The 22500-nt window shown below is 34.0% G+C and overlaps 1 protein-coding gene across 1 annotated transcript in view; it reads right to left on the bottom strand.

The window, feature by feature from the left end:
- LOC145259597 (uncharacterized) overlaps nt 1-22500 on the bottom strand; it is a 258287-nt gene that overhangs the window by 135807 nt on the left and 99980 nt on the right. The window contains exons 6-9 of the mRNA XM_080117250.1: nt 22354-22457; nt 16274-16591; nt 9887-10094; nt 3949-4145 (exon numbers count right to left, since the gene is read on the bottom strand). Coding sequence (XP_079973376.1) covers nt 3949-4145; nt 9887-10094; nt 16274-16591; nt 22354-22457 — 827 coding nt within the window. The remainder of the gene's footprint in view (nt 1-3948; nt 4146-9886; nt 10095-16273; nt 16592-22353; nt 22458-22500) is intronic.

The raw sequence follows: 22500 nt of genomic DNA, 5'->3' as shown, positions 1-22500 counted from the left end.
AGTATCTCTGCACGTTTTGTGTAGATGTCCGTCTGTGTATATTTATTGTGTACATATGTACCTGTTGATATATATATATATATGTATATATATATGTATATATATATATATATAGTCTTATTTATAGTATTCCGACTTTTATTGGGTTTATATAATTCAGTAATCGTTCATAAACCAATAAATTTTAAGTAAAAAAAGATATGACTTAAACTGTAAGCTACAAAATTATCATATTTCATAATTGAGCATTCATATACTGTTTTAACAAAAACCAAGACTTCAAAGAATGAGTTGATAGCAACAAAAAGTGTATTTCATTGTTAGTTACAATTGTTTCAAGACTATTTGGACAAATTCAAACATTATGTCGTTTGAAAATGCTCACATGAAGTGCCTTTCTTCAGACTTATTGAATAAAAAAACACTTTAACAATAGAACATTATGAAAAACATTTCCCTTAAAAGGAAAAGAAAACAAGTCGCATCCTTGTAAAGTATTTTTTTAAATATTTATAAATCTACCTATTTTAGTATAACTATTTAAAAAAAATATCATACAATGTTACCACTAATTACCTATAATGAATATGTTTTATTAATGATATTCGTTGATTTCTTAAAGTAGATTTCTATATTTCTTTATTTAATTTAACTTATTAAAAAGTTTTTTTTTTATATAATCTGGCCATATCAACCAAGTTAAACTGTTTCGATACTGTGTTAGTTTCGTATTAGGCAATATGGTTTGTTTATTTAAAAAAATATATCTGCTACCTTATTTCTGTGATTTAAGTTTATTTAATAATGAAATAAAGTTTGAACATTACTTTATAGTTGTTTCATTCTCATTCTTTATTTAAAGTTAAGGATTCGAATGTATTTTTTATTTTTATTTTTTATTTCTTTATTTTATTTTGTTCTCTTCTATTATGCTTAAGGATTATCGGATATTCTTGGTGTTGAAGAGAGATAACCCCGTTAGTTCGGAATTTTAAAGATTTTGTTGAAATTATAAGATACTAAACACACAGTAAGTACTCATAACGGTGAAAGGGAGGCGATGTTTCTAGTTTGGTAAATTCCTAATATGCATTTATGATTTATTTATTAATTAAACAGATTCAAATAAGACTAGGCTAACTTATTCAAAATATAAGTTTTAAAACATATCTTAATCCTATTTCAAATGACATAATGTTTGAATTTGTCCAAATGGTTTTGAAACAATTGTTACTAACGATAAATACACATTTTGTTGCTATCAACCCATTTTTTGGAGTCTTGGTTTTTGTTAAAACAATATATATATATATATATATATATATATATATATATATATATATTAAGCAATGTGATTTATAATTTAAAAATTTAAAAAAAAATTTTAATTTAAAAATCAAATTTTAATTAAATTAAAAATCAGTTTCATAAGAAGGAACAACAACAAAGTCAATTATCTGTACGATCGTTTCGGAAATCCGTGCTTTTTATTTGTGGTATACATGAAGTCACGTAGAACAATTATACATAGTTTTTTTGGTAAGCACGGTCTCCTCATCAGCAAATTTAGGAGGATTTCTATTGAATTGAAAAGACACCAAAAATAAACCTAGCATTAAAAGTAAGGCAGATGAATCTGAAAAATTGAAATAAAAGGTTTGGATTTAAAATTTATAAGAAAATTAGTATGGGTTAGAGATAGAAATGAGTAGAAAAAATATATATATTTTTTTGAATTTACATAATAAATTTGATTTAAAAATATATAGAGATATTTACCTTTTAGTTTTTCTTTTTTTGAAATCAGGAACTGTGTTTAAAGTAGTCATTTAGATGTTTGCTATGGCTTTTTATTTTATTGAATGATGAATTTTAAAAGGGCGACGCTCGTGCAGTAAATTGTTTCCGTTAGCGTATTTTGATTTAAAGACGCTACAGTTAATATATATATAGAGAATATTTATTTTGCAAGTTTTTAAGGGGAGATAATTGTCATGTGTTATTGGCTTTATTTATTATTTGATTTACGAGTCTAAGGGCGGTAATTGGTCTAACTTAATTTATTAAAAAAAAAAAAAAATTGTAATCTATTTTTACTAATGAGTAATTTTTAATGATTTAAGGTGGTTTATATTTATTAAATTTAAACCAACGTTTATGATTACATGATAGAAGCTCGTGTCTTGAATTTACTAGTTTGGTTGTGCTTTTTATATCTTCATATTTTAAAATTTTTAGGGTTTCTTTTGTACATAGTGTACAAAATTTATCTCCTGGTTTATATGATTTGGAAGTCTCAATTATTTGCCATTTTTAGTTGAAAGAAATATTGCTATTTTTTAGTTGCCAAATATAGTTGGATAGAGTAGTTTGGTTTGATAGAGAGTTATTTTTAAAAGAATGTTTGTGCGTTGAAATTCTATGTTTTATTGGGCCAGATGCGGAACCAATATATATTACCTCTTGATTATTATGATTATTTTCCGTTAGGTCTATTGTTGGATTATAATGTGGTGGGTTGATTAGTAATTGATCGGTAGATTGATTTAAGTTGGTGTTATTATTTAATCTGGTAGTTGAGTTATGGCTGTTGATAGGTTCTTGTATATTTGGAGTTTTTGATACTGTGCAGCTATAGATAACATTTTTAATTTTACATGAGCCTTGTAGGGGACATTTATTTTTTCTTCTACAGTTACAGTCCGATGTATTTTGTATAGTTGTATTTTGTAGTTTATTAATTTTCTTATTATTAGAGCTAATTATTTTCTGATGAAGGTTAGGCATAGTAGAGTAAGAGACTTTAATTGTGTTCTTATTGAAAATCTTATTATATCTATGGGGGGCTTTAAAGTTCTTATCTAATATTTTAAAAAATTCTCTAGCTATTTTTGTTTCTAGGTTTTTGGAATACGGGGGGTTGAACCATAGGATCTCCTTGTGTCTATTCTTACGTTTGCGGGTTTTAGTTTGTTGTTTATTTGTATCATTATCTAATATTTGTAGTTTGGTTTTATCTTTTTTTGTCTCTTGGTTATTTTTCTTAACTCGTATACGGGAAGACATTGCCATATTATATGTTATTACGCTCTTAATAGGTTTATTTTTAATGCAGTTTATGTTTCTATCATTTTCATTTATGAATTTAATTTGTGAATTATATCCAGAGTTTTTAAGGGCTTCATTATAGTATTTTTCATTTTTGGTAAATATTGATTTAGTAGAAGACAGTCTAGAAATTCTTAGAACGATATTGGGAACTATTGATTTTAATATTGATTTAGGGTGGTTTGATTGATTGTGGACATATAGAAGTGATTGGTTAGGTTTATGGTATGGTTCAAAGGTAGAATTTTCAAGATTTAAGGTTATGTCTAAGAAATTAACTATTTTTTTTATTAGGGTCAATTTTTATACTAAGTCCATAATTTTTAAATAATTTATGTAGAGCTTTAATTGCTTTTTCATAATTTTTATTAGTAGAATTCATTATGAAAAGTGCATCATCTCTATATAGGCCTCCTTCAAGTTTGAATTGTTTATGGAGTATACAATGTATTTCATTTAAAAGGAAAAGGCCAACTAGATCAGTGACCTGAGTCGAGTCCGTCGATCCCATTAAAATGTTGAAGTGGTTAGGGGTATTTTTCCTGGTCCAATATTTATTATCAAATGTCATTAAAGACTGTCTAGCTATAATTATTAGTTTAGTTTCGTCTTGAGTTATATTAGTTAATTTTCGTGCCATTAATAGAGATTTATTAAGTAGGATAGGTGATATAGATTGGTAATATGATTCAACTATCGAGCTTATTATATATCTAAATTACAACGAGCATTTCCTGTATTTTAATTAAACTAGTAATTTCACTATTACATTAAAATACACTTAGCTCTTAGTTCATGCAGGATAGTTCTTCCAGCGAATAATACAAGTTTGATACTTACCCTCCCACTTGCTAGTGAGTAATAAATTACTGGTTCCTTATATATGAACCGGGAGTCGGACGCAGCAATCTCTTGAGTGCAAGGACAATAGCTTTTCAGTTGAGCCGATAAGGTATTAGCATACCACTGAAGACACCTCAGTTTTGACGTTTGAACATTTAAGCTACTTATGTCGAACAGCCAAGCCCCTTTTTTACCTGTTAAAATTTTAGAAAAAATGTACATGATGTTTAGGAATCCGATGGCATTATTTCGGTATTATGTGTTAATTAATCGTTAAAGTTAATATGACCTTAAACTATATCCAGTGGTGAGGCCCCAGCTTTCGGGCTTTGGGAAGTGTGGAGCCATTTAATTGCCTTTACTCCCAACTCCACTCTGATCTGGAGTGGTAGTACCTGTTAGGGTCCCAACTATGGGTTAAATAGAACCCGACTTGAAAACAAATATATTCTATTAAAAAAAAATTTTCTTCAAAATCTTTGGATTCGGCATTAAATAACCTGAAAATGGTTGATATGCCGTAAAACAAAAACAACCAACCAAACAAACAAAGTGTATTTCAACGTGAATGTATGGGATAATATTTAGAGCCTTAAGCAATAAGATTGACCTGTTTACGTAAAGTGCGTAACATAAAAAAAAAGGTTTTACTGTATACACGTAAACACGAGTCAGTTGAGGAGTCAGTTTACCGAAGATCAGCTCTGCAATCAGTCGTCAATTTTTACGTCTACGGAAACATAGAAAGATGCGGAAACAAAAACAATTAAAATGGTTTATCTTTTTTATTTTTATTTATTATCTTATTTTTATTTATTATCTTTTTTATTTTTATTTATCTTTTTTATTTTTATTATCTTTTTTATTTTTATTTATTATCTTTTTTATTTTTATTTAGTTATTTATTGTTAAAATAAAAGTATATTTAATTTATACCTTCCCAGTAGTTTTATATGGTCTTGATTTTATCACATGCACTAAATAACTAGCTAATAGCATTGAGGTGTTTCATAACACATAATGCATCGCCTGATCGAAAAAAATTCGCCCTCTGTCAAACTACCCCCCTTCCCCCTCTAGTTGATCAAATCAAAGTAAAACTCTGAGAAGGCAAAAGAGACAGAGAATAGTAGATAGAGGGAAAATGTTTTTGATTGGACATCTTTCAAAAGTTTCGCGCCCAGCCACCAATTAGCCCTGGTCGGAAGAAATGGCGAAGAATGAGTCACGTGGGTTCCCAATCTGCACAAACACTTTTAAACACTTTTTCACCTCAAACAAGGCGTATTTCAAGGTGAACGTATGGGGAAATATTTAGGAGCATAAACAATAAGATTGACCTGTTTATGTAAAGTGCATAACTAACAAAGAAATAGGTTTTAATATATCCACGTAAACACGAGTCACTTGACAAGTTAGTTTATGGAAGATCAGCTCGGTGATCGGTCGTCAAGTTTACGTCCATAGGAGAGTATCAAGCGATATGGCAAGATGCAGAATCAATGGAATACGTTTGCAAACTCCGAGGGAAGCGTGAGAATAAAGTTATGTAATATATAAGCTGGTGTCAATGGCGTTTCCTTTTGAGGCAGATATCTTCTTTCAGCATCTTGCAGACTGTTCAGTCAAATATTAACTGCTGGAAAACAGAAACTATAAAATAAAGTATGTGGTTTGTCTGTGCCCCATGTAGACAAGGGTGCGTTTGTGAATTATATGGATTTGAATGTACAAACACCCCCACACACACGCACTCACGCAGAAGACGAACAGAAGTATATATGTTATACATACATCTCAATAGATACGTTCGGTGTCTTTATACGCACTCATATTGTACATGGCACTTACTTAATTTATGGAATAGAATGCTAGCGCCTCTTTAGCATCTATAAAAGACAGATTGGAATGACTGTATACACATACTTTTTTACGCAGTAATCACTACTTATCAAGGCCCGGAGGCCACTGGAGGATAAAGGTTAATGGGTATACGGTAGTCAATGTGATTATAGTGTAGTAAACATAAGTAGTGGAATTTTTGAAGTTGGATTACTTAGGGGACGGTTTATCAAGAACTTGTTTACGTTGGACTTGAAGACAATCAGATTTCAGTCAGCTGGAAAGCAGGCCAAATGGAAGAGAGTTCCATAGGCGTGCAGTTCTAAGAAAGAAGCTTTAGACCAGGGTTTCCCAAACTTTTTCATGTTGGCACTGAATTGGCTTCTAGAAAAGACTGCTGGCGCCACCTACTCCATAAAAACAGGTACGTTGTTTTTAGAACTGAAAACAACAATGATATAGCAGCTCGACTTCGTGGACTTGTAAACATGTTATCTGATCTTAAAAACAACCCTTAATAATTACATCAAACATATTTTTTTTCAAATTAGAAAATAATATTAAACACAAATTTACTTTTCAAAAATAATTAATCTTATTAACCATATTTTATCTTCACAATTTCCTTTAAGTTTACACGTGCAACGTTTTTTTTCCACATCGTTGCATTCTTATAAAACGCACACACACACAATATATATATATATATATATATATATATATATATATATATATATATATATATATATATATATGCATGCGTGTGTGCGTATTTTCAGTCTCCGCCCCCAATCGCCTCTTTTTGCGTTACTGCCCTCCTCTTTAAGATCAAAGCACCGCCCCCAAAGGTGTAGTACTACTCACTATGGGAAACATTGCACTAGACGATACCACCACTAACGATTAGGCGATGGCATTATACGTTTTGTATATACATTTACGATCAGTATATTTATACACACATTTAAAGAGACGCTGCACGTATATATACATATCATACACCTCGCTATATAACGACTATTCTTATTTTAGAGAGATTTTTTTTTAATGTTTTGGTGTCTCTTGGTAGTTATAGAAGAAAGACGATATTTAACATCGCTAGGAGTGCTGTAACAACCGTATATTGCCTAGCAGAAGCAGTAAGAAGAACAATTGATAACCCAAGGAGATTTTATGCCTAATGTTTTCCCATTATAGTGAACACACAAAATTTAGATAAGACTGAATCCCCAAACAAAAAGAAAATCATTTTTAACACTACCCACGAACGCAGCTCATGATCGACCTCCTGCCATCTATATTATAAATATCACCTGTCTGCTTAAATCTATGTATGTATGTATTATGTATGTATGTATTATGTATGCCTAAAACTTTCAACAGAGGCGACAGATTTTCACGAGATCAGTATCATTTTGAAGCTCGACCCTTCGGACGACAAATATCGAAAATTGGCTAAAAACATGAATTCCTACACTCTCAACGGGGCACTTTTCTACAGGGATGGGTCGTTTTTTTCGCCATTTTCAAGAGTCATCTCCCCTTTTCGATTTACAAGCCTTAATTTAAACCTCCGCCACTTCTGGTTTTGCGATGGACGCAACGGCAAAGACGTCACGTTTTTTTCACGTTCTTTTCCTCATTCGCAGTATGGGGTTGAACCTATCTGCCTACTACCACTTTGTTTTGCTCAACACACACCTCCAAGCACCCAAGCAACGCCGGGCACCAAGACTAGTCTGTAATATAAATCTTAATCGTCGGTTTGTGTGAATGTATGCATATATGTATGCATGTGTGTCTGCTCAAAACTTTCAACACACGCGACGGATACTGACCAGATTGGTATCATTTGTAAGTTCGATGTCTTGGACGACAAATATCATAAATTGGCCAAAAACATTAATCCCTTCCCTCTCAACTTGGAAGTTTTCTACAAAGACAGTTCGGTTTTGGTCGACATTTTTGCAAAGTTATTGTCTCGATTGGATTGACTATGCTTAATTTCAACGCTCAGAACTTTCGATTGCGCGATGGAGACATCGGCTAAGACGTCACGTCTTTTTAACCTTCTTTTCCTCCTTCGCCTTACGGGTTCGAGCCTGTCTGCATGCCTACTACCATTTTTTTAACACCTCTCTCCACCCAAACTGCCTACTGTTGTTTTTATTCCCGTCCCCTACCCCGCTACTACCACTTTTTACACCCCCCTGTGGCTTCCTTACTACGTCACCTTCACACACCCTGCCAAGGCCGGCCACACCCGCTACTGTTATTTTGTCCCCCCTACACCACCTCCACACACCCGGACAACGTCGGGCACCCCCGCTAGTCTCATATATTAAACCAAATATTTTCTTCACTCGCATTAAACAATATCCACTCTTAAGCACTCTAGTGTTTTGTTTTTCACATGGAGGTCACCACTTTTCAAGGCCCAGAAGCCACTCGGGGATAAGGGTTAAATCGTGTATATTGAATATCGAAAAATCCCCCTCTTTGTATTAAGAAATTATTAACACTGAACGGCTCCACATGTAGTCATTCAATTTATATAAGATGGGTCCGTGTCAGTGACGTGCAGAGGGGAGGGTGCTAGGAGTACCTAAGCACCTGCTCATTCTACTCCTGTTCTAAAGTGCCCGTTTCAGAGAATTGTATAATAAGCCTGCGTCCCACTTCACTTAAGCACCCACCTCGAAAAAATTCTCTGCACGTCACTAGTCACTTCAAAGACCATAATTGTGCTTTTTATTTTCAGGACATTTCGGGTCTAAAGATGCATGAGTACCTAATACGTAGGGATGTGACAACAGAATTTTTTTTTTAATGTTTTGTTACTCTTGAGTATATATATATATATTTTTTTTTTTTTTTTTTACAAAAGCATCACCACATTATCAAGGCCCAGAAGCCACTCAAGGATAAGGGTTAAAGAGTGTACAGTAGAAATTGGTCAATATAGTAATCATTAGTAATGAAAATTTGGCAAATTTGATAACTTATATGGAACGGCTCATCAAGAACTTATTTACTTTAGACTTGAACACAACCATATTGTAGTCAGCCGGAAAGCAGGAAAACGGAAGACAATTCCACAGGCGTGCAGTTCTAAGAAAGAAGCTTTGTTCATGGAATCTACGTTTAGGTTTAGGCACAGATAAAGAGTGGGGGAAATTATTGATAGTGTTTACAGCTAGACGAGTGTTTCTTGTGAAAGTTTGGCGAGGGGGGACCATAGATTGAAGCTCAGTTGAACACTTTCCATGAAAATAACGATACATCAGAGACAAACTCGCAACATCTCTTCTGTGAGATAGAGGTTGCAAGGAGGAGAAAAGGACATCTCCTACGAGGCTACGAAGTCTATTTTGAACTTTATCAAGGCAGGACAAGTCCTTTCTAGCAGCTCCTGCCCAGATGTGGCAACAGTATTCCATCCTTGGACGTACCTGGCTCTTATATAGGTAGAGAATAGCATCAGCAGTGAGATATCTACTGGATCGATAGAAAGATCCCACCATTTTTCCAGGGTATAAAGGTATGGATTTAAAACTTGATAAGAAAATTAATATGAGTTAGGGATAGAAATAGAATAGAGTAAAATTATAAATATAAATTTGGTTTACGTACAATATTATGCATACATACATATACAAATACATACATGCATATATATGAAAAACTATACAACATGTATATACATATACATAGATATACATATATATACACAAAAACATATATATATATATGCATGCAGGTATATACGCCGCATCTTCCCCATGCTACCTAGCATCTTCTCTACTCTTCTGATGAGAAGCATTAGGCTTCGAAATGCCTGTCATAAAGAGTCCCTTCTATCCCTTGCATTCCATTATTCAATAATTATATCCGTTAATATCTTATATGTTTTTATATAGACTGATGTGGTTTTCGGTTGATTAACGGTGTCTAACTGTTTCGGATATATAATCGAGAGCCACAACAATGAAAAGAATATGCTGTTGTCACAGCCCTACTAATAAGTCAACAGAATATAATTTTTGCCTATTTTTAGCAGTCTAAAAAGTCTACTAAGTAAATAGATAAATACCTGTGTTTTCGTTTAGGTCGATATTAACCAGACTGTTTGCTTTCATAGAATCTTTGTGTATATAGTATTTGCCGCCTCCTGCATATCCCATGAGCGCCAACGTATCGATCTTCATATCCATCCCGCATGGCTTGTATAAATATAGCAAGTATGTGCGGTACCCATTAGTGACGATGACCATTTGAAAAGTAACCCCAGGATAGTCAGCCTGTAAAACACGAGGTAAGAAACTAAATTAATCAAACGAATTCAACATTTTATTACCTTTTTGTAGTTTGATATGCATTAATTTGCATATTGAATATTTTATTAAATATTGGATTTTATAAAAAGAGTCGTCGTTGTAAATTGGATAAAATAGAATACGATTCGGTTTGATTTATGAAAAAAATCTTCGATGTTACTGAAGAAATTAGAAGAAAAAAATGAGTGGGTGGATTATATGAAAAGAGTCGTTGTTGTTAAATAAAGAAATTTAAATACCATTCGGTTGAATTTTATGAAAAGAGTCGTTAAATGAAGAAATTAAAATACGATTCGGTTGGATTTTAACATGAGATAAGAAACTAAATTAAATGAATTCAACATTTTATTACTTTTTGAGGTTTGACGTTCATTAATTTGCATATTGATTAATTAGCAGTCCTAAAGAGACCGAAGGTGAGAGGACAAGGTAAAGTGGTTGGCTCGAAAGATATAAGACGTGGTAAAAAGTCATGCGCATGTTGGCATTTTTTTGTTTTTTGGTTTTTTGCTAATTAGAGCACAAGCTATTTCGGCACAAATGTAAAGCTGCGAGGCGAAAGTCAGATTGGATTTAGGAAAAGAGTCGTCGTTGTCAAATGTAAACTTAAAATATGGTTCGATTAAATGTTATAAAAAGTTGTCATCGTTAAACGGAGAAATTAAAATACGATTCAGTTGGATTTTATGGAAGTTGTCGCTGTTGTTAAATAGAAGAATTTAAATATGATACGGTTGAATGCGATCATTTTATGAAAAGTTGTATTTAAATAAAGAAATTGAAACACGATTCGGCAAGATTTTATGAAAAGTTGTCGTTGTTAAATAAATAAATTAAAATACGGTTCGGTAGGATTTTATTAAAAGAGTCGTCGTCGTGAAATTGAGCGATTGAAATATAACTGGAGCTAAAAGTTTTTAAATTGGCATCGTCGTGTAGTAAGTACTGGCCGTATCTAGCAGTGTAGTGTGGACATGAGTTTTATGTCGTTAATATGCATTAATTTAATAATAAGCAACTATGAAAAGACATAGAAAGCCCGTAGGTAGGAGGAAATGGTGAAGTGTCTTATACAAAAAATATGAGACGTGGTAAAAAGTCGCGCGCATGTTGGTAATTATTTTTTTCTTATTACACCACAAGTTATTTCGGCACAAATGTAAAATTGCGAGGCAGAAGACACATTTTTAAAAAATCCTTGTTCCATATAGAGATTAAAATACGATTCGGTTTGATTTTATGAAAAGAGTCGTTGTTAAATAAATACATTTGGTTGGGTTTATGAGAAGACTAGCGAGGGGTACCGGCGTTGCCCGGGTGTTTTTTTTTTTGGGGGGGGGGTAAAAAAGTAAGCATGAGGATCGAACCCGAACCCTTGAGGCAAAGTTGTAAATTAAAGTGTGAAAAAAAAAGTGCGATGTTAACCATTGCCCCACCACGAGATGCTAACGGAAACACGTTTGAATTTATTCAGTTAGTTGGATTTAGCAGGTGCCCGTTTTAAATGAGGTCAAGTTTTGACTGCGGGATGGTATTCATTTAATGCTGAACGCTTTTTTTCCCCCGAAGATGTTATAGGAAAAAGACTAACCCACATGCGGCGAGCGACAAATATTGAATATTTATCTTCCCGAAATCGAGCAAATTAAATAAACAGGCGAGCTTCGTTGTTAAGTGTGAGATATTACGATTTGTATGTGATATAAAAAGTTTTAAAAAGTTGTGAACCGAGCGACCGCTTCTCTGAAAAAAGCCTTTTGTAGACACACAGAAAAAGCGAACATACATACATACATTTTCGCTTTTATATTTGTAGATTAGTCGTCGTAAAATTGAGCGATTGAAATACAGCTCGAGCCGATTTTTTTTAAATTGGCATCGTCGTGTAGTACGTACATAGAAGTGCGAGGTAGCTGTGTTTAGAAGCACTTGACGTGGGTTTATGTGAAATTATCTTTAAGGATATGCATTCATTTGCATATTAATAAATTAGCAGACCTAAAAAGGTATTATAAAACAGATCGAAGATGAGATTTTATGAAAAGTTGTCGTTAGTAAATGAAGAAATTAAAATATAGTTCGGTAGGATTTTATGAGAATTCGTTGTTGCTAAATAAATAAATTAATTAAAATACGCTTTAGTTGGATTTTATGAAAAGAGTAGTCGTCGTTACATTGAGCGATTGGAATACAACTCGAGCTGGAATTTTTTAAAATTGGCGTCGTCGTGTAGTAAGTAGGTGGCCGTGTCTAGCATTGTAGTGTGTGCTAGCTGCGTCTGGAAGCACTGGACATGGGTTTATGTGAAATGATCTTTAAGGATGACCAAAGGCATTATAAAAAGATCAAAGATGAAAGGACATTGTGAACCTGTTGGCACGAAAGATACGTAGTAAAATGTCGTTGGCATGTTGGCAATTATATATATTTTTTTCCTAATTAGACTAATTTTTTGGGTTTACCAAAAAGTCACAGACGGTCAAAGAAACATGAACTTTTTAGGAGAAAGAAGAATGTGCTTGCGTTAGGTTGATTAATCGGACTATTATTATCATATTGGGTGTTATTAACACAACGTTTCGGTCGCTGTAACCTGCGACCTTCTTCAGGCGTTGAGAACATGCTCCTTTTCCTACTAAGAAAAAAGAGGGTTGGCTCTGCATTACAAGAATTCGAACCGTTTGTTTGAAGGTAGCCCCATAGATCATAAAGAAGTTTCAATCATTAGGGGTCATACAGATATTTGTTTAAAGGGTTTTTTAAAGGCTCAATTTTTTTGGGATATCTATACTAATTGTTAATATTAATGAAAAAGAAAATGTTTTACGAAACAGAGGATCGATATCAGTGCTTATTTTTGTTCAAACAAACACAATGTAAGGAGGACAACTCTAAAAAAAGGAGTTTTTTGTTATTGTGATGTTACCTCCCTTGGGATGGGCATATATCATGTTTCCTTTCTCTGTGATTTTGTAATTAGAGGCATCCAAATGCAACTTAGGTCTATGCTGGGGTGACTAATGTTGTTATTATTATCTATCATATGTGCTTTTTTTACACAGTGGGCACCATTTATCAAGGCCCGGAAGCCACTCAGGGATAAGGGTTATTGCAAGTACATTACGTTAGTGTGGAGATTTGATGAAGTGTTTACTTAAGGGGGCGGTTCATTAGGAATTTGTTAACGTTGGACTTGAAGCCATCCAAGTTGTAGTCCGGTGGGAAGCAGGCAGACGGAACAAAGTTCTACAGGCGTGCAGTTCTAAGAAAGAAGCTTTGTTCATGGAATCCACGTTTTGATTTAGGCATAGATAAAGAGTGGGGGAAATTTTTCACAGTGGATTCAGCTAGACGGGTGTTTTTCGTGAAAGGTTGGCGAGGGGAGACCAGAGATTGTAGTTCAGACGAGCACCTGCCATGGAAATAACGATAAAACAAGGATAGGCTCGCAGCGTCTCTTCTGTGGGAGAGAGGTTGCAGGGTAGAGAAAAGGGCATCCCCCACTAAGCCACGAAGTCTATTTTGTACTCTGTCAAGGCAGGATAGGCTGCCTCTAAGTTTTCTAATCCGCCATCTTTCTTATGCATCCAGTATTTTGACATCATCCCACATTGGGGATTGGTTACCTCCTTTCTTCCACACTAGGGCTGATTTTTGGATTTCTCTGCATGAGACAACTCTTCGGTGTACTAGTCTCACTTTGAGGGGGCGGCATGTTCCACTTTTGTACAGTTTCCTACATTTACACAAAATCTCATAAACGCACGCGTTTTTCAGTCGTGGGTTTTATATGTATCAGGTATTTTCGGAGTGTTGGGATGCTATTAAACACTGTCCCAATATCGTATTAACTGCATATTTAAAAATTTTTTAAGGATAGGTCCTTCGAGTATGCAAACCGTGGTGAGTTTTTGGGCCGTGTCTCTTGGTGTTGGATCTGGATTTTCTGGAGCTCTCTAGATAGTTGTTTCGATGAGGGTTGTTCTTAGACTGGCCATCTCACCCCTGATATGTAGTGTTGTTATTACATATTGTTCTCGCCCGATGTTGTAGGCATTGGACGAAACCTTTTTTTACAGCCTGTGGTGTGAGTTAAAGTTAAGGTTTTGTCCTATAAAGGCTGGCTTTCGGTATACGGATGTCACGGGTTATCAATACATCTAGGAAGGATAGTTTGTTGTCATGTTCTTTTTCCATGATGAACTGAATGGATGGATGGATGGATAGATGGATTGAGTTCACATAATCCAGTAGTACTTGGACGTCCTCCTAAATGAACGCATATGCATCCCAATTAACAACTTAATGGAGATACTATCCCTCTGTATAAACACCACATATTTCACGATATGAGCTGATATATACTGACAAGAAGGTTCAACTATGAGATTACCACTATTGCCAGTGCTAGCCAATATATATATGGAGCATTTCGAGGAAGTGTCAATAAGATCAGCACCACAAAAACCCACAATGTGGTTACGATATGTGGATGATACTTTCATACTCTAGCCCCACCAGGAGGACGTCCAAGTACCACGGGAACATGTAAACTCAATCCATCCATTCAATTCATCATGGAAAAGAAACATGGCAACAAAGCATCCTTCCTGTTGCGCTAATAACACCCAAGATGAGAATAATAGTCCGATTAATCAACATCACACAAGCATTCACATGTCATCTCAAAAATTCAGAATTGCAAAGAAGAATGTATTTATTTTTTTAGTTTCCCACACCAGTCGCCGACATGTATTTATAACAACTGCTCTCTTCCTTGCTATTTCTCGTCGCATAACAGTTCTATGTTTTAGTTACAGCTAGCTGTGATGTGGCCGTAGTTCTCTCTAAAACTCATGGATCGGCTGGCTCGATTTCGAGGGAGAAGACTCGCCTCGCATTTGTCAAACGTAACTTCCAAATCGCCACGCGTCTTTTCCGTTTTCTTCTCCCCTTTTTCTTTCCGATATTAATATTTATGTATACAATTATATGTAATTATATAAGCGGACTTTAAATCTCGTTCATGAACTTATCATTTCTGATTCATCTTATTTCATTAACTATTCTTTATTACATGCGTTAATGCAGTAAACATGTCTCCATACAGTAAATAAGTTCAAACTAAATCCAAACAACTCACGCACAAAAAATCGATATTGAAACAATGAGAATTCATTTATTGGATCAAGATTTTTTTTTCATTTTCATGAAAATGTATTTCGTTTCTAAATGATTTTCTTTTCACTTGGAAGTCACCATTTATCAAGCTAGAAGGCCACTCGAGGATGATAGTTAATGACTGTAAGGTTGTAGTGTAGTAATCGTGAATGGTGTAAATTGGATACAATTTGATTCTTTTAAAACTTACATTAGATTTGAAACTTATTTACATTGGATTTACATTGTATTCAATCGGGAAGCAGAACAGTGGAACAGTGTTCCACAGGCAGACAATTCTGGGAAAGAAGCTTTGTTCATCGAGTCGATGTTTAGATTTAGGCAGAGAAAGAGAGAGAGAGAGAGTGAGAGAAATCATTTATAGTGGTTGTATCTAGTCGAGTGCTTTTTTGTGAAAGTTTGCCAATGAGGAACCATAGATTGGAGTTCAGTCGAGCACTTGCCATGAAAATAACGATAGCGAACAGACAGGCTGACAACGTCTCTTCTATGGGAAAGAGGTTGCAGGGAAGAGAAAAGAGAATCACTTACTAGATTTCGAAGCCGGTTTTGAACTCTATCAAGTTAGATAGGGCTCCCCGAGCAGCTTCTGCCCAGATGTGGCAATAGTACTCCATCTTATAGCATACATGACTTTTATACAGATAGAGGATTGCTTCGACAGTGAAGTACTTGCTGGAGCAATAGAGTGATCCAACTATTTTTCCAGCCATCGTGGCAACAAATTTGATGTAAGTGTTCCATTTCAGATCAGAAGCTTGTACAAAATATGGAGCTTCCCCAAAACGAGAGCTATTCATTTCAATTAGGGTATGATAGGGGTAAGAGCGATTATGATGAAAGGAGAGAAGCTTGGTTTTCGCTACATTGAAATTAACCAGCCACTCTTTTTTTCCTTTACATCACGTGTTCAAGATCAGAAGAGAAAGAATCAGAAAGATGTTAGATGTATGGATACTTACCCAATTTAAATCTTGTAAATTCCGACTTCGGACATTCTCCCATGTGACGACCAAGGCCCACACAGATTGAAATACCAAGTTTGTATATGACATCATACGGTTGTCAATTTCGGTAAGTTTATTTAGCACGGAAGTTGATGCCAGTCCATCATTAGTATACTTTGAATACGTGGAATATTTCAGCGCTGAATTTTGTCCAAAGGTCAAGTCTGCCATATATGGTGCAAATATCCAAGAGCCATGTTGATTGAAAAACGCCAGGTTTGGGGCATAATAAAACGCGAACGGATCTTCTTTAACGTAACCGTTCTGATAGATCTGGAAACACAAAAAGGAACATGGTTAAATTAACACAATAATGTCTTAAAAGATGGCTAGATCTATGGCGTCGTCCCTGGATTTGGTAGAAGCAATTTGGGAATACCGATAGTTTTTTGGGGTTTGGCTAAGAATCATACCGACATCTATCTATCTATCTATCTATCTATCTATCTATCTATCTATCTATCTATCTATCTATCTATCTATATTCCTCCGACCTGGTAATAATACCACAGAAGATATTGAACTCTTTCCGATAATGGACTCCCCAGGTTGTTTAAAATTCCTTCTCTTATAAATATTATTTACCACTCAAACACTATTTTCAATATATGTTCTAAAAAGCAAAATACGTGTTTACTCACACCCAACATTTTGCTAACCGCATTTCATTTCCTCTGATATGAGTCAGTATTGAAAATCCATGGATTAAGGAAATCAACATAACCCCTTCTATATATTCCTTGTGGCAAACAATAAATTCATAACTCGAATATATGTGTCTATATTTTGATTTTCAGAATTTTACTTGAACCACTAAACTGATATATTGCTCTATTTTTAAATATTGAGCTTTAAATTTTTGGCTAGGATCACCCTGAAAGTATTACCTCAAAGTAATAACAGGATAGTTCACCTGATCTTTAATCTGTGACTTATCTCGTTTATATATATGTATATATATATATATATATATATATATGTATATATATATATATATATATATATGTATATATATATATATATATATATATATATATATATATATATATATATATAAATAATATAGAGCTGAATGTCTCTGTGTGCGTGTGTCTGGTCACGAATAGGCTCCTATATGGTTGACTATTAAAAAAAAAACTGATTACATATAATGATAGAAGATGTATTGAGACACAGGAATGGGTATGTTTGATCCTGGAGAACGGTGGTTCATTAAAATCGTGGGGTCTGCGTTCGCGCCTGGCCCCCAAAGTATGGAAATAAAAAAATGAAAAAAAAAAAAAAAAACGTTTACAAGGGTTTTTGATATAGATGTACATAAGAATACTTTGATAAGTATGTTTCAACTTAAATATGGATGGTATAATAAAATTGTGGGGTCTGCGTTCGCGCCTGTACCCCATGGAAATATGGCACAAACTTTAACAAAGACTTTTCATATCTATTTGCGTAAGTATACTTTGATAATTATGTTTCAGTTTGAAGAAATATGGTATAATAATATTATGGGTGTTCGTTCGCGTCTGACCTCCATAGAATGTAAATATGTCACAAAGTTTAACAAGGTTTTTTAAAAGGGGTTAGGGTCCACAATAACACCTTAATTTTAATCTTAATTCACGTTAGCTTTTATTTATTTTTTTGAGTTGAATCATATTGTGTCGAATAAATTCATCTCATAAATTCACGTTCTTATTAAAGTGAAAGCCAAAAAAAAGTTGGAACTTTAAACAATTCTCAACACAAATTTTGCATAACTCTGTTTTTTTCCTTCTCCACTTGCATGTGGCACTCTTTCAAAAGTAGATAAATAGATAAATAATAAAAAATAAGAACGTTACTTGTTATTGTGTCAAAGGAAGAAAAAATCCTGCTCACGTGACTATGTGTCTTTTTAAAAACATGTACATAACCTTTTTATTTTATTTATATATCTGTTTAAGCTTTTCTGCGTGTTCTTTACATTACAAAGTACAACCCTGAATCCGACGGCGCAATACTACACCGTTCAATACTGTAAAACTGAAACGAAGCTATTCTGCTTGAAAGGGGCGCCATTTTCTTATTCATATTTATATCGATTCTTTGCTACAAAAAAAAACTAAAGTAATTACGTGTTTACTTTTCTAATATCCCATTTTGTTGTTTCGGGTTATTTTACTAAAGTAAGTAAAGCTTTATTATTTTTCAAAATTGTTTTTTTTTTCTTTGTTTTTCGATATTTCGTCGATATTATTTAGTAAGTAGTAAATTGGCTTCATAGTTGCTAGAGACCGCAAAGGGCAAATCTTCTGAACTTTGACTCCTTGGCAGCGAAAATTTCGACCAAAACTGATTAAAAAGCTTGCCCATGTCTGAATACACGTTATGTAAAATTTCAAATGTTTAGATAAAAAATTAGCTGAGTAATTTGGTAGAGACCGCAGAGATCAAATTTTTTAAAACTTTGACCCCAATTTTGACCCCCTTAACATTGTTTTGGGCTCAAATCAAATTAAAAAGTTTGATCCATGTGTAAGTAACCTACATCTAAAATTTAAAGTGTTAAGACCCAAAATTGGCGGAGGAGTTTGGTAGAGTTCTCAAAGGTCAAATCGTTGAACTTTGACCTCTTAACAGCTAGATTTCTGATCGAAAACCGATGAAAAAGATTTCCCCAAATCTCAATACCCCTTATGTCAAATCTCGAGTTTGTAGACTGAAAATTGACAGAGTAGTTTGGTAGGGAAATGTACACACACATACACACACAAACAAACAATTTCACTTTTATAGAGATATAGATAATATAAATCTCAGCTGTCTGTTTAAATGTATGTATGTATGTATGTATGTATGTATGTATGTAGATGTCACAAAAACTTTCGACAGAGGTGGCGGGTTTTCACTGTATCAGTATCATTTTGAAGTGTCACTCTTCGGACGACAAATATCGAAAAATTGGCTAAAAACATTAATTCCTTTGCCCTTAACTTGGCACTTTTCTACAGGGAAGAGTCGCTTTTTTCCTGATATTTTCAAAAGTCATCGCTTCTTTTCGATTGTCTAGTCTTAATTTAAATCTACATCCTTTCCAGTTTGGCAATAGGCGTGATAGGCCTGCCTGCCTACTACCCCTTTTAAAATTTTTTTGTCGCTCATAATTTTCCTTTTTTTTGTTGTTGCTCAACCAACACCCTTACACACACCTCCACTTTCTTTTCCGCCTTTGCGTCACAGGTTCGAGCCTGTCTGCTTACTAACACTATCTTTTGTCCCCAAACACACACATACAAACACCCGGGCAACGCCGAGCACCCCCGCTAGTCTATATTATAAATCTCACCTGTCTGTTTAAATGTATGTATGTATGTCAGGTCATGTCAAATGCTACTGGTACCATGTAACCCAGTACTATTGCCTAATGGTCGGGTCACCGGCGACTAAACTGGTTCCTCCACCGGACGTGTTTGGTGAGGAGGGTGACTAGTCTCCCTGAAAGATTAAAAACAAGACCTTCCAAAGGGCGAATGAACCTTTTTTTGAAGTCAACAGCCAACTAGCAGCATGTGTGTTTGTGTGTATTTATGTGTGTATTCAGGTGGAGAGGGCTCCCATAAGCTGTGGTGAAGGCAACCTTTCTAGGAGAAGCAAATCTCTGATTTAAAAAAACATAAAGCGGAAGACCAGTACCCGCATTAAGCTGGTCTGCAGTTTAACTTGTTGCTGGCTATCTTGTTCTTGCTCTTGCTTGTTGCTGGATCTGATCATTTTGAACTGAGAGAAAGACTTAGCTGTCATACAAAGCTAAGACTCTGTAACATCATTTGTGTATAGATACTCCCTCAATTAAAATGGTCCTGTGCCGATGAAAGTAATTTTGGGGCTCATGGACTTTACTTAATTGAGGGAGTGGCACTCGTCTGACAAGACGTTGCAATCATCATATGTATGTCTACCTGAAACTTTTAATAAAGGCGGCGGATTTTCACAAGATCGGTATCCTTTTAAAGCCGACCCTTCAAACAACAAATATTGAAAAATTGGCTAAAAAACATTAATTCGTTTACTCTCAGCTGGTCGCTTTTCTTTAGGGAGGGGTCGCTTTTGTCGCTAATATTTTCAAAAGTCAGCCCCTATTTTCGATTGACTAACCTTAATTTTGACGTTCACCACTTCCGTTTTGGCGATGGACGCAATGGTAAAGACGTCATGTTTTTTTATTCACCTTCTTTTTATCCTTTGCAGTATGGGTTCGATCCTGCCTGCCTGCCTAATACCACTTCTTTTGTTTTTTTTTTGCTCAACATACACCTCCAAAGCCAGGCACCCAGGTTAGTCTAATATATAAAAGGCAAAATATATTTTTTTTTGTGAGAGAAGTTTTCTAATACTTCCTAGATCGTAATATCTCAGATTTACAAACGGACATCGTCTCTATCTTCTTTTTGATCGAGTTTTAAAACATTCCCTCGTTTCGAGTGTTTGTTTGTCTTTTTTGTATAAATAAAGCGAAAATAATGTTCTGTAATTGGTCGTTGGTTGATGTAGGGAAAACCCTTCATACTGAGACAATTGCTATTCATTTGGATACTGCCAGAGTGCCTCCCCCATTTTGGGGGGAGCTGCTTTTCCCTCCATATTAAAAATGACCTTCGTGGGAGGTTTAAAAGCTGCTTTTCTCCCACATTTAAAACGACCTTTAAAAGCAACGGCACTTCTGAAAGACGTTAAATTCCGGTGAAAATTCGTCGCCTCTATCAAAGTTTTAGGCAGACATACATACAAATATACATACATACATTTAAACAGACAGGTGAGATATATATTAAAGATAATAATAATAATAATAATAATAATAATAATAATAATAATAATAATAATAATTATGATAATAATGATAATGAAAATAATAATAATCATAAGCTTAATAATAATATACTACTACTACTACTACTACTACTAATAATAATAATACCACTAATAATACCAATGTTAATAATAATAATAATAATAATAATACCACTAATAATACCAATTTTAATAATAATAATAATAATAATAATAATAATAATAATAATAATAATACCATTAATAATACCAATAATAATAATAATAATAATAATACCATTGTTAATAATAATAATAATAATAATAATAATAATAATAATAATAATAATAATACCACTAATAATACCATTGTTAATAATAATAATAATAATAATAATAATAATAATACCACTAATAATACCAATGTTAATAATAATAATAATAATAATAATAATAATAATAATAATACCATTAATAATACCAATGTTAATAATAATAATAATTCCACTCTATTTGGTGCATTGAGCTTTCTTTATCTGTTCTGAATCGTTTATAAATATTGATATTAATATTTACTTGGATTTTCTGCTTACAGCATTATACAATATGCAATCTTACACCATTTCAATTTTTCATTTTGTATTTATATATATACTAGCAGGGGTTGCCCGGCTTACCCGGATATAGAGAGCTGGTGTAGTAAGGAACCCCAAGGGTGGAGAGAGGTGTTAAAAAGTAGTAGTAGCGGGAGTGTATGGAGGGGAAATCAAAATAGCAGTAGGCAACCCTGGTAAAGAGAGGTGTTAAAAAAAACGTGGTAGTAGGCAGGCAGGCTCGAACTCATAACACAAAGAAGGAAAAGAAGGTAAAAAAAAAACAAACATCTTAGCTGATGCACCTTTCGCGAAACTCGAAGTCATGAGCGTTGAAATGAAGGGTAGGCAATCGAAGAGACGATGACTTGTGAAAACGTCGACGAAAAAAATGACCCCCTCTGCTCGTGAAAAACGACCGAATTGAGGGTGAAAGAATTAATGTTTTTGATCACTTTTGCGATATTTGTCGTCCAAAAGACCGAGCTTTAAAACGATACTGATTTTATCACGTTCTGACGCGTTGTAAGTTTTTTGCGGCACATACAAACACACACGCATACACACATTTTGCTTTTTATATATAAGATTTTATATTTTGAAAGTGAATAATTAATAAATCGCAATACTTACCCGAAAACAACCCAGTGGACTTGTACCGATGTTGATATCAATCTCCGAGCAAATCGGTCCTGAATAACCGTTGACATTTTTAAAACTATCCTGCGTTAATAGTTCTATAATAATAATAATAATAATAATAATAATATGAAAATAATA

The sequence above is a fragment of the Euprymna scolopes genome, chromosome 35 (genome assembly GCF_053919585.1).
Source record: "Euprymna scolopes isolate OS-2025 chromosome 35, ASM5391958v1, whole genome shotgun sequence".
Lineage (NCBI taxonomy): Eukaryota > Metazoa > Mollusca > Cephalopoda > Sepiida > Sepiolidae > Euprymna > Euprymna scolopes.
The sequence above is the reverse complement of the archived record's forward strand: the minus strand, read 5'-3'. Positions and strand labels throughout refer to the sequence as shown.